Source organism: Dromiciops gliroides, chromosome 2 (assembly GCF_019393635.1).
Source record: "Dromiciops gliroides isolate mDroGli1 chromosome 2, mDroGli1.pri, whole genome shotgun sequence".
Classification (NCBI taxonomy): domain Eukaryota; kingdom Metazoa; phylum Chordata; class Mammalia; order Microbiotheria; family Microbiotheriidae; genus Dromiciops; species Dromiciops gliroides.
This window is the reverse complement of record NC_057862.1, coordinates 679,097,456-679,111,126: the sequence shown is the minus strand read 5'-3', so window position 1 is coordinate 679,111,126 and position 13,671 is coordinate 679,097,456. Positions and strand designations below refer to the sequence as shown.

Here is a 13,671-nt window from a genome sequence, read left to right as displayed (position 1 = left end):
GCATGAACTAGAGAATGATCAGAATTATTAAAAATAAAGGTTTGGGTGGGCCTAGAGTCATCTGCAGCTCTTCACATTTGCAGGGGTCCTATGACCCAACCCGCATGAATACCAAGGGATGACTGTACAAATATTATACACATCATTACACACATATACATGCGCATGTGTGTGCGCGCACACACACACACACACACACACATATCTGAAGAGAGAAGACACTAGAAAGACTTCAAATACAGGGGTCCCACAATGGGCCATATATCTCACCCAATGACAAGCCCATTTAAGCCTAGAAAGGCTTATTCCCCAAAGGCTGACTGCTGGATAATGAATGCTTTTGGCCAGTCGGTCAAGAAGCACTCACTGAAGGGCTGGGGACACAACGGAGCATGAAAAGGCAGCCTCTGTTCTCAGGGAGCTCCCACGCCAATGAAGTGGACAACATTCAAATATGTACATGCATACAAGCTGTATATGTCAGGTAACCCAAAGACTCTGCCCGTCAGATGAAGACAGGCATTCTGGAACGGAGACAGGCCCTCGATCAGGGCAGACCACAACCATGTGGCAAGACCAAGTTTTCTACAGTCATCTGGGGCAGGAGGAGGGGAGTGTGGCTTAGAGAAAGCACCTACACCCTGGCCCTGCAGACTTTGAGGTTTAAGCACAAAAGAGAACTGAAGAGACATCAGGCAGCGACAGGAATGGGACTGTGAACACAGGAAAGACCAAAGGCAAAAATGCAGTGTAAAACAGGTACCTGAGGCGTTTTCTGGGGGCGGATTTTGTGCTTCGGTCCAGGCTGACTTACACACGGTCTTCTTGCTGTAGATGCCCTCTCTGTGTTTAATGGTTACGATATCGGACACGTTCTCATCCCGTGTGCCCAGGACATCGGGGGGGAAATCTGGAGCGATGGCATCATTGGAGCCTGGGGAGGGAAAAGGAACACAGGGGACACAGTGAAAGACAAGACCCACAAGGGCCCCATGGGCCTCCAAAGGCAACATTCTGAAACATGAGACGTAGTCCGCCATACAAAGAAAGGATAACATGAAAAAATAAGTCCAGGCACTCATGAATTTTCTTCCCCAATGTTTCCACCCAGGAGAATCCCCAAGAGAGGTAAGAGCAGATAAATGATAAGCCAAGTCAGGAAGGGAGTCTCTGCTGGATCTGAGAAATGCTAACTTGACACAAGAAAGGAAGCAGATAGACAGTCATTAAAATGGCAGCAAGAGAAGATGGGGAATACTCCTACTCCCTGGAAATAAAGCCTTCAGAAGTAACTGTGAGTTAAGGACTCACACCTTCACAGCCCCAGAGAGATGGCTGACCCAACAACTTCCTTCTCAAGTTTTGGCTATGGCCCTTTTCTAGTTCTCCCTTGTTTAGAAAAAAATCCTGAATTTAATGAACAAAACTAAAAAGATGAAAAAGAAAATAGGAACATCTTAGATACAAAGTAGAACCCAAAAAGAAATACATAAAGTATACTTCAGTATAAAAAGCTATGACTCTGATTCAAGGCCACTTGATTTTCTTTTAAATTCTATCAATCCAACCCACTTCTTTAAACTGGTCCTGCTCCCTGGGCTTCCTTCTGGATGACTCTCAGGCTACTCCTTGTTAAATACCTTGATGGCCCCTGCTCGCTCTTCTTTCCTCTTTTCCATCATCACGTTTTATCCCCCTTTCAACTTCTTCCAACCCACCTAAAGAAATGACCACCACCTCCCCATAACAAATAAGCAGAGTCAAGCAGAACAAATCTGCCAGAGCCGCACCCCAAAGCCTGAATCTCCTCCTCCTTGCTGACAGGAGGTGGGCAGCGAGCTTTCACGCGGGGTTTCTGCAGACAAAGCTCCATATTCTTGGCCGTGTTGCTGTCCTTGTTCTCTGGCGTCTGCTCTCTGTTTGCCATCCTTCTATTTCATCATATTCATAAACCCCAGTGCATTCAGCCACTCCCCAAATGATAAAAGTACCCCCATCAACTTCCAGTTCTTGCCTTTTCTTTTTATCCCTTGTCATCCTCACTCCAGGACCAGGAAGCCTCCCCAGTAACACCCTCCTTCCTTAGCACTCCCTCTCTGATGCCCGCCGGTTTCCTCGGTGGCTGTGATATGTTTCTACTCTGTCTACTTTGGAGGGGAAGGAGGTTCATTAGACACTTCCTCCACTCCTCCATGTTGGCAAAGTCTTCTTGTCACAGACACCAATTATGAGAAAAGTTCGAATAGCCTCTTCGTCCCGTCCACACCAGAATATTCCTTTTACCCTCCTTTTTCTTTCTCCTCTTAAAAGCTTCAAAACAGAACTGAGTCACCCCCAGGGCTCTGCTTTTCTTCCTTAACTCCCTCAGTACTCTTTGAGGATACGAGGGTGTGAAAGAACATTTGACTCTCTAAAGTAATATTTGTTTTCTCAGAGTCATTGATTTATTTGAACTTCTCTAGTTTATAGGAGTTCTTTACTTGGGTAAGGCTTACCGCCTTCTGTTCTAAGCTACTGATTCTACTTCCAATTCATTCTTTGAAAGCTTCTATTCCATTTTTTTCTCTTTCTCCCTTTCTTCTATGTATTTAGGTAGTCCTTTTTTTTTCTTTCAGTCTCTACTTACAGTGGATAAAGTTATTTCTCATTCTGGGATGAATTTTGGAGTATCTCTATATCTACAATAATTCCTTGTATTAAATAGTTTTGCTGCTGTTCAGTCATTTGCCTTGACAGTATACTTTGCAGAGATGTGCCCATAAAGTATTCAAAACTTCTCTATTTGCTGTAACCAGTGGTTCCACATATTGATGGTGTGGTGCCAGCTGGTGGAGAACCTGTTTTCTTGATGTTAATTGTTAGGCCAAGGCAGCTAGGTGGCACAGTAGATAAAGCACTGGTCCTGTAGTTGGGAGGACTTGAATTCAAATCTCACCTCAGACACTTATTAGCTATGTGACCCTGGCTAAGTCACTTAACCCCAATTGCCTTGAACATCCAGGGCCATCTCCAGTCGCCCCGATGTATATATCTTTCCACTGAACCCAGATGGCTCTGGAGGAGAGAGTGAGGTTGGTGACTTTGGACAGCCCTACCTCACTTAAATCTAACATACTGCAAGTCATGACATCACCGCCATGCCATGGTCCTCTTTGAGAACAAAGGACAAACAACAATTGTTAGGTCAAAATTAGCACAAGCAACAGAGAATAAATATATACTCTGTTGCATCTCAGCTTCAGAAGCTGCACCGAATGCACAATCATCTGTGAACAAAAAATGCATACACCAATCCTCCTTCCACTTTAGTTTTGGCCTATAGTCTTTTCAAGTTATATAGCTCACCATCAGTGCGGTAGCTGACTTTCATGTCATTTTCTTTCTCTTTGAAGGCTTCCGACATTGCTGAAGACATCATACTAAAAGCATGAGAACAAGCACACAGCCTTGTTTCATTCCCACTGGTGACCCAGAAAGTACAAGAGCATCATCCGTTATCCAGAACCTGGGCAAGCATGCCATCATGCTGACATACATCAACTGACATACAACACTGATGAACTTCTCCAGGCAACCAAATTTTGACATAATTTTCCTCAAGCCCTCACGATTGACAGTACTGAAGGCCTTGGTCAGGCCAACAAATGCTTTGTATAGACCTCTGTCCCACTCCTAGCATTTCTCTTGCAGTTGTCAGGCAGCAAACACCGTATCGACTGTCCCTCAATCCTTTCTGAAGCCAAACTGGCCCTCAGATAAATGACCATCTTACAAGTGAAGGATTAGTCTATTAAGGAGAACTCTGGCAAGAATCTTGCCGGCAATGACTAAGAGAGAAACCCCCAGCGTGACTGTCCCAGGACAACCTATTTCCTTTACCTTTAGAGGTGGACAACGGAGGCATCCTTGACCTCCTGGGGGATAACCTCCTCTTGCCAAACAGCAAATCTCAGCTGGAATAGAATCAGCACCAGGTACTTTGCCACACAAGACAAGTATTCAAAACCTCTTCTTCAGCTAGAGAGGGGTTCACTTTTACCTGAGGGATATAGTCGATGGCTTTAGCATGAATTGATGACAGTCTGTTGAGAACACTAGAAGTGTTCAGCCTCTCTCTCCAGGATCATGTTGTTATCACTAATCAATGTTGCTCCAACAGCACGGAGTAGTTGAGATATACCATAGGTCTTTGGCCCATAAATAGTCTTCAGAACATCATAAAAGCACTTTGGATTGTTACTAAAACTAAATTTCATCTGCTTTCTTACTAAGTTTGGCTTCTACTTTACTTTTTTTTTGGGGGGGGGCAGGGCAATGGGGGTTAAGTGACTTGCCCAAGGTCACACAGCTAGTAAGTGTCAAGTGTCTGAGGCCGGATTTGAACTCAGGAACTCCTGAATCCAGGGCCGGTGCTTTATCCACTGCGCCACCTAGCCGCCCCCTCTACTTTACTTTTGATGGAGTTAAACACTGCAGTCTTAGGGATGGATGAACTATGCTGTTGGTAAACCCTGTGGAGTTCTCGTTTTTCATGTAGTAGCTTCTGCATTTCCCCCTCATTTTCATCAAACAAGTCTTGATGTTTGCAAGAGTTCCGGCCCAGCTGAGTAAATGCAATGCTGGACACCAAACCTCTAAAAGCTGCCCGCTCCTTTTCTGCTCCACTGTTGCCAACTGTGTGCTGGCTCAGGTTTCCCTCCGAGTTAGCTCTTGTTCCATCAGAGAAGAGCTCTAATCTGGCAGTCATTTTGCCTTGATTATGAATATTTGGCTTGGAGAAGATAAGTCTATGATAGGCCCAGCCCTCTGCAGGGCCTTCAGAACCCTCACATCCTGTCTGTCTCTCTTCCTTACGATAACGTAGGCTATTAAATGCCAGTGTTGCTGCGTGGGTGCATGCATGAAGTTTTATTTCATTTAGGTAAATGGAAAACAGTGTGGGTGATGAGAAGGTCATGAGATCCACAAGGCTTCAGTATTAAGTGACCACTGCTGTTGCTGTTTCCAACTTCATTCCTCCCCAGGACTCCCCACCACCCACTGGTAGGTCTGAGCCTACTCTAGCATTAAAGTCACCCAGAATTACAAGCTTGTCCTGTTTGGGCACTCTGATGATAAGGGTCTCCAAGTCTTCCTAACATTTTTCTTTGACCTCATCAGTGTCCGTCATCGTGGGAGCACAGGCACTAATGATGGTGGTGTGGTGTTTTCCTGCAAGTGGCAATCACATTGTCATGAGCCAGTCATTCACTCCTGACATACAAGTTTAATGACTAGATTTGTTTTGATTGCAAATTCAAAACCTCTGCCAGGCTTCCCAGTTCTCCCCTTCACTGTGGCCAGTTCAGAAAAATGTGCATCCAGCTCCGACTCTGGGAAGCTGGCCCACATTGGCCAGCCTTGTTTCACTCAGGGCTGCTTTTTGGATGTGATACCTGCTGAGTTCTCTCACAATAAGAGCTGTCTGTCTCTTAGGTCTTCTGGATTTTGTGTTGTCTATGTGTGCATACATCCCATGTACTGATGGTGAATGGGATCACCTTTGCAGAAGTTTTTGTGCACTTTTTTGTGTTCTGACCACACAGTGGGATCCTTTCCTACCGTGGTAATCAGGCCAAGGCTGGGTAAACAGACAATTTTTGGGGCATCTTTTCTATACCCCTCCTCACACTAAGAAGTGAGCAGTGTGGTCCTTAAAAGGAAGCTCAGACACCCAATGGACTGTTAAATCCCACTGTTACTTCCACTGAGAAGACAACCCTGTGGCCTGAGCCGCCTGTGTGCAGGGTTATGACTATAGCCCCCAGTATGTCTGCGCCTGCCCCTTTGTCACTTGCCTGCCACCACAGGACTGTGAGGTAGGTAAAAATGGTAAAATGCCTATGGGTGCTATCTTTTGACTCAGGCAGAGCTGGGTGAAGTTACTGACCTCACTCTCTCTTCCTGAGTCATCACAGTCCAGTGGCAAGACAACTAACTGGTGACGGCTCAAGAAGCAGTGGATGTCCTTGGTGTCTCTGATGTCCAACCAAGCTCCAAGCACTCACATGCCTGGGGCAGACATTCCCCTAACTCACCAACAGGTTGGAGGTCCATAGGTTTAGTCCGTCTGCAGAAATGGTTTACCAAGGTGTGGGCACTGAGCTTCTTGGAGCCACAGGTAAAAGTTGGGCAGATTAGGGAGACACCAAAGGTGGAAAGCAGTCCTGAAAAGGGCTCGACAACTCTCACACCAGAGGTCTTTCCTGAATACACTCTAAGAGACTTTATCTTGAACATTCCCCAAATCTCTCATTCAGCATTCATGCCAAACAAGGAAAGACAGTTGGTTTCACAGGACCTCAACTTGATGAAACCATCCATGCTGGCTAGCCCTTTGTAATCATGGTCTCACTGTCTCAACATCCGCTACCCAACTGTTCCTTAATTGATCAGTTCTATATTTATGTCAGGAATTGAAGTCAAGTACACTGGGATGCGAACTATATGCCCCTTTTTTGTTTTGTTTTATTTTGGGTTTATTTGTTGGTGGTTTGGGAGTTTTTTTTGGGGGGGGGAGAATCAGTACAATTACCAGGCTCAAAATCCTGCAACTTCTCACCCCTCTCCTTCCAATCACATGCACCAGTTTGTTGGGGTTTTTTTCACTATACCTGGGGCAGGTGACAAACAAAGTGGGAAACTTTCGCTATAGCAACTCTCAAAGACCTTTCTTCTATGTTAAAGAGAATTGTGACTTGTGTAAGTGGAGGAAGCACTGACACCAAGAAAATCACCGGTCATCGCCATCAAGGCACATGATTAGCCTGAGTAGCAGAGAAAATAGTGTAGACTAGCCAGAGATCATGGTGAGCCAACCAAGAAAGTGGAAAAGCAAAAAATCATTGAGGCATCTAATCAAACTATAGGGTAGGACCAAGCAGAAAGAAAGACAGGAAGAAAAGGGAAGCACCAAGGACAGGAGTTTATTGTAAGGATATGCAAGACACAGAAGATAAGAGGTTCTTGTTGGAAAGTGAAATTTTGGAGTTCAGAGTCATGTAGAGAGAGTAGTGCCGGTTAATCAAGAGCTTGACAATATGGCCATGGGGATCCACGGCTGAAATGGAGTGAATGTGGGAGGTCAGTCAGCAACAAATATTTATTGGGGGTTTACTATTTGCTAGAAAGTGTACAAAGTGCTGGGCAAGGAAATGGAAAAACATCCTCCCTGCCCACAAGGAGACTATATCCTACTGGAGGAGGCAACATGCCAACAGCTATGCATATACATCATATACACAGAGGAAACGGAAGGTCGCTTCAGAGAGAACTTGGGGGGTTTGACCTGAGCTGAGTCTTCAGGGAGGGAGCCAAGGAAGCCAGGAGGTGAGGAGGAAGATCACTCCCGGGAATCCCCGGCCTCGGTCACATCTCCGATGCTCCCTACATCGCAGACCCCCTGCTCATCCACCTGCTGTCCCACCACGTACCTGTGGGCACCCATCTGTGGGCCCTGCGGCCTCTCCCGTTACAGACCAGCTCTTGGAGGGCAGATGACCACTCTTGCTCTTTCTTTCGATCTCTCCCCAGAGCTTTGCCTGCCTGGGGCCTCAGCACTACATATGCTGCTTGCCGATCGCAGGAATGATCTGCACAATCGAGAGCCCATTAAACCGGCCCTCCATCTGCACAGAGCACTCCTTACCTCACTCATTTCCTTCAAAACCGGTCAGGGATTCCTGATCCACAGCCCCACCCCAGTAGTGGCTCCTGCCTCAACCCTCCGTCCTACAGAACATCACTTGGCACTTAGTTTGTGCAGACCTATTTATGTCTACACATGTCGTATACATGTAACCAGCAAGTGGGGCAGAGGAGAGCAGTATTACATAGGAGTGTCTATCAAACACCAGATCTGAAGCTCTCAAGGTTTGTCACCTAAGAACAAAGCAGAGGCACAGGAATAAGGAGACAAAACAAAATGAGCTTCTTTCCTGAGAGAGCCCAAAGGCTGAAAGGCCTGCAGTTTGAAGTTTTTACTTCGAATTTCCCTCCTTTATCGTCGAGGGCTAACACAAATCATGTCTTCCTAAAGCAAAGGTTTACATACTACCTGAGTGGGTGCTCTCGAGCGTGGTCTCTGATTTGGCAACAGGATACTGGGCTGGCTCCGCCGAGTTTGGAACATAGTACACTTGGGCGCTTCCAGAAGGCTTGTAGGGCAACAGCGAGAGCTGAGCTGTGGGGATGGAGCATCAAAGTGCAGTCAATGGAAAATAAAACACGGACCGGGCAGCGAGCCGGTGCAGGGGAGACAGTACGGAAGACCCCCAGGTCCTCAAATCCAACACTGGTCAAGTTAACCCCAAAGGCACCCAAAAACCCTAAAAAAGACAAATAAAATAAAATATAAAGTGGGAGCTGGGGAAGGACACAGAGAAATGGGTTTTGTTCTAATCAAGAGTCTGAAAAACATCAGGTGCTCATCACCCCATTTTTTCAAGTGCCTGAAATATGGTGGTTCTCACACACATGGGCTGCAAGAGGAAGCGAGGCAAATAAACCCTCTAAAGATGAATGTCTCCATCCGTCCAACTGGGGATAATAACATGGGGACTCTGTGACTCAAACAGCTCTTAGAAGATAGAATTTTGTAAACCTTACATTGCTATAAATTGGTGTTACTTATAATTGTAAAAGATTTATTAAATTACCCACAACCAAACTATATCAAACTAGATAAAAAAAATAGATTAATAGAACAGAACTGATCATTCAGATGTAGAAGCAAAGACACATAATAAACTAGTGATTTATATATCCAATATCACAATATAATAACTGATAAAACCTGCTGGAAAAACTGAAGAGCAGTAAGACAAAAAATGGTTTTGGATTCACATTTCACATCATATTCTAGAATACATTCCCATGGGATCGCCGATCTCATCAATTTGAATGTTCTTTCCAATAATGCAGATTCCAACCCATTCATCCCATGTGACTCCTTTCTAGTGTCATTCTCAAACTCATCACAGGAGGTCCACTCAACGTCCAAGAGGCCTGCCTCGCTTTCTTCAGACACGGCTCTCAGGAGAGCCACCACTTGTCTTTCCCCCTCACCAAAAACCAGTCTCTCTTCTTTTTCTATTATGCACTTCACTGATAACATCCTGCATTCTCATTTCTCTATGAAGTTCCTCATATGTCAGTGTCAGCTCACACCCACCTCCATTGCCCTCCACATGATTTCCATTTTCAGTTCTTTAGGAATTGCTGTGTGCTGTGTGCTATATGCCAGAAGATTAATAGGCTTAAAGAGAAGAGAATCAGGGGAAATATAAGAAATGACAAAAATATTTGCAACTCTTTTATAAATTAGAATACAGTTAAATGGTATATCTGTGGCAATTATGGAGACATGGAAAACTTTTACTGTTAAACAGATAATTATAGCAAACAAAATAAATGGACATGATTATACAAAATTGAGGAGCATTTACACAACAAAAAAGAATCACAAGTAAAAAGGAAACCCATCAGGAGAAAAATCTTTGCTAAAAATGTTATTAATAAAAGTCCAACTGTCAAAATCTGGGAACTGAACCCAATTTTAGTAATAACCATTTCCCAAAGATAAATGTCTTAAAAACAGGTAGTACTCAAAAGAAGAAATGAAAATTACCAATTTAACTTGCTGAATTTTTTTCAGATAATTAGAAATATGTAAAAGGAAACTACTTAAACACATTAACATGACAAAGATACTTCTAAAAATTTAGTGCAGCAACACTGACATTAGCAAAAAACTAAACAACTCACATGGTCAAGGATTTTGGAACATATTTTTTAACATAAATGAAATGTTGTTGATTTAATTTCTTTTTATAAGCTAGCCCCATGTTTTAACATATAAAATAACAATATAATATATAGTTTATATTTTTAATATAAAAATAACAATATTATTTTTACATGATTTTGTCACTCAATGTATTCGTTATCTCTTCCAGGTTTGTACCATGTACAAATTTGATAAGAATGACATTTACAGACAACTATATCCAAGTTCCTTAATAACACAAAAAAAGTGGAAGCATAAATAAGTCCCATTTCATAGCATTCTAAAAACAGAATGAACCTTGGACAAGTAGCAGTGAATCTAAGAAAAGCTATTTTTGTTTTGTTTTTTTTTGCAGGGCAATGAGGGTTAAATGACTTGCCCAGGGTCACACAGCTAGAAGAAAAGCTATTTTCAATAGAGGTTACTGGTGACGAGGCTGACTGCAGTTCTTATGTACTATACTGAAGTCTTGATTATTCTGTCATTGTGAAACACTTTTAATTCTCCTGTGTACTCAATCTAAGACACTGTGATAACTGCTGCTCATGTTAATAATAATGACCACGAAAAAACACAAGACTCCGGAAGGCCTCTTTAGTCACCAAACAATATGATGCATGCATTTAACATTTAAATTATATGCAAACATCTATACATACACATACATGTTTTAAATTTTAACTGTAATTAATAATAGGCAAAATATGTTATTGTTCTTGTTAAGTACTTATCATGTGGTCAGTTTGGATTTATTTATGAACTAATTACAGGGATTACATAAAGTAGAAAGATTACTGAATTTAGAAACAGGGGATCCCAACTCAAATTACAGGTAGGCCCTGTGATAAAATAATGGGATTTGGCAAACACCCTGGGGCCCCACCTGAAGACTGAGAAACTGACTGAGAAGCTACTTAAGAATGATGAAATCGAGACCGTGCCTGGCTGACCCTGAGTGGGGTGTTCTCAGAGGCTGTGGACTATGCCATCAACAGGAGACCACTCTCAACCAATCAGCTTGAAGGACCCCCCCTTTGGGGGAAGGAGACAGGAAGTAGGAAGCAGAGGCTGGCTCGCTGGATCTCTCTCTTTTCATCCAGGATTTTGGCAGGCATCAAGGGCAGAACAGAATAGAAAGATCTACTCCACGTGTTCTCTATAGAAGATGGCTTTCTCAACTTCTCTCTCTTCACTAACTTCTAATATCCTTTAATAAATCCTTAAAGCCTAAACCTGCTGAATTTATCAGTAAATCTTGGCCAGTTTCCCCCCCAAAACTAGGGGGACATTTAGATTTTAAACATCACCGCCCCAAGAATTAACTGCCGTGTTACCTTGGGAAAGTCACTTCTCTGTGGACCTCAGTTTCCTACTCTGTAAATATTAACATTGTAATAGATGTCGTATTCCTTCCTGCTTTAACTTTATGATCTTGTGATCTCTTCCATTAAAGAACTTTGTTGATAAATTCTTCCATTTCATGTCCATCTAAAGAAAATTTTATTTTCCAAAATCATATTTTTGCCAAATACGTGGTTGGAGGAGGAGGGAAAAAGGGAAAATGCTACTTTTAAAAAGTGCTCCTGACATAAAAATTATTTTATAGAGCTAGAAAAAAAAGCAAAATTCATCTGGAAGAACAAAAGGTCAAGAATATCAAGGGAACTAATGAAAATAATGCACAGAAAGGTGGGCTACCTGTAGTAAATCTAAAGCTATATTATAAAGCAGGAGTCATCAAAACTATTTGGTACTGGCTAAGAAATAGAGTGGAGGATTAATGAAATAGGTTAGGCACAGGAGACACAGCAGTAAATGATTTTAGTGACCTACTGTCTAATAAACACAAAGACTCCAGCTTCTGGGATAAAAACTCAATATTTGACAAAAACTACTGAGAAAACTGAAAGACAGTATGGCAGAAATCAGGCATAGACCAACATCTTACACCATATACCAAAATAAGGTCAAAATGGGTACATGATTTAGACATAAAGGGTGATACCATAGGTAAATTAGGAGAGGAAGGAATAGTTTACCTCTCATATCTATGAAGAGGAAAAGAATTTATAACCCAACAAGAGATAGAGAATATTATGAAATGCAAAATGGATCATTTTGATTACATTAAAGTTTTTGTACAAACAGAAGCAATGCAGCCAAAATTAGAAGGGAAGCAGAAAGCTGGGAAACAAATTTCACAGCCAGTGTTTCTGATAAAGGCCTCGTTTCTAAAATATATAGGAAACTAAATCAAATTTACAAGAATGCAAGTCATTCCCCAATTGAGAAAGTCAGAGGATATGAACAGGCAGTTTTCAGATGAATAAATCAAAGCTATCTATTGACATATGAAAAAATGCTCTAAATCACTATTGATTAGAGAAATGCAAATTAAAACAACTTTGAGGTATCACCTCTCACCTATCAGATTGACTAATATGACAAAAAAGGAAAATAATTAATGTTGGAGAAGTTGTGGGAAAATTGGAACACTAATGCATTGTTGGAGTTTTGAACTGATCCAACCATTCTGGAGAGCATTTTGGAACTATGCCCAAAAGGCTATAGGAATGTGCCTCTGTCCCAAAGAGTTCATTAAAAATGGAAAAGGACTCACAACATGTACAAAAATTTTTATAGCACCTCTCTTTGTGGTGGCAAAGAATTGGAAATCAAGGAAATGCCCATCATTAGGGAATGGCTGAACAAGTTGTGGAATATGAATATAATGGAATACTATTTTCCTATAAGAAATGATGAACAGACAGATTTCAGAAAAACCTGAAAAGACTTGAGCAGACTGATGCTGAGTGAAGTGAGCAAAACCAGAAGAACACTGTACATAGTAACAGCAATACTGTGCTATGATCAACTGTGATAGAACTTAGCTCTTTTCTGAAATACAATGATCCAAGACAATTCCAAAGGACTGACTAATGATTGAAAATTGTCTCCACATCCAGAAAAAAGAACTGTGGAATCTAGATGCAGATTGAACCATACTGTTTGGAATTTTTTTGTGTGTTTTTTTTCTTTTTTGAGGTATTTCCCTTTTTTTCTGATTCTTCTTTCACAACATGACTAATGAAGAAATGTGTTTAATGTGATTGCACATATATAACATATCAGATTGCTTTCTATCTTGGGGAGGAAGAAGAGAAGGGAAGGGAGGGAGGGAGAAAAATTTGGAACTCAAAAGCTTATAAAAACAAATGCTGAAAACTATCTTTACATGTAACTGGAAAAAATAAAATGATTTTATGATTTAAAAGAAAATTTAAAAAATAAAAAGTGCTTCTGGATGTATTTGGCCAGCTTTGTTTGACATTATTTCTAAATTGTTTCTAAAGCAACAACAATAACAAACATTCCCTCAGAAACGTGAAAGTTTCCCAAAGTATTAACTCCATTAATCTTTCTATTAGTTGGCTAATTATTAGCCCTATTTTACAGATAAGGAAACTGAAACTGAAGTAACATGTCTAAGATCACAAAGACAGTAAGCCCAGTATTGATCTCAATCATCATTTTAAATTTTAATTTCTCTTTAAAGTTTCCGTAACATTAAAGAAACATTTTCTTTGTAATTATACATATCCAATCATACCTCTTGGTGAATCAACTTTAGAATTTCTCATGCTAATCGTCTCAGTCTTACTTCTACCTGTCCATACGGAAGTCTTCTCTGATTAAGTACTGAATGTGATGTCTACCTTTTTTTTTTCAACATGTCCTAGGAAGCCATTTATTCTGATGTCTGCAATTCCGTCGTGTCTTCCAATTCTGCTACTTGGTGCTACACAGCCATTTGTTGATTTTCCAGTTCTATTAACACTGGGTCT

The 13,671-nt window shown here is 41.7% G+C and overlaps 1 protein-coding gene across 1 annotated transcript in view; it reads right to left on the bottom strand.

Annotated features, from left to right (window-relative positions):
* The window catches only part of ALMS1 (ALMS1 centrosome and basal body associated protein), a 198,875-nt gene that overhangs the window by 27,471 nt on the left and 157,733 nt on the right, over positions 1-13,671 (bottom strand). The window contains exons 13-14 of the mRNA XM_043981290.1: positions 8,096-8,221; positions 764-934 (exon numbers count right to left, since the gene is read on the bottom strand). Coding sequence (XP_043837225.1) covers positions 764-934; positions 8,096-8,221 — 297 coding nt within the window. The remainder of the gene's footprint in view (positions 1-763; positions 935-8,095; positions 8,222-13,671) is intronic.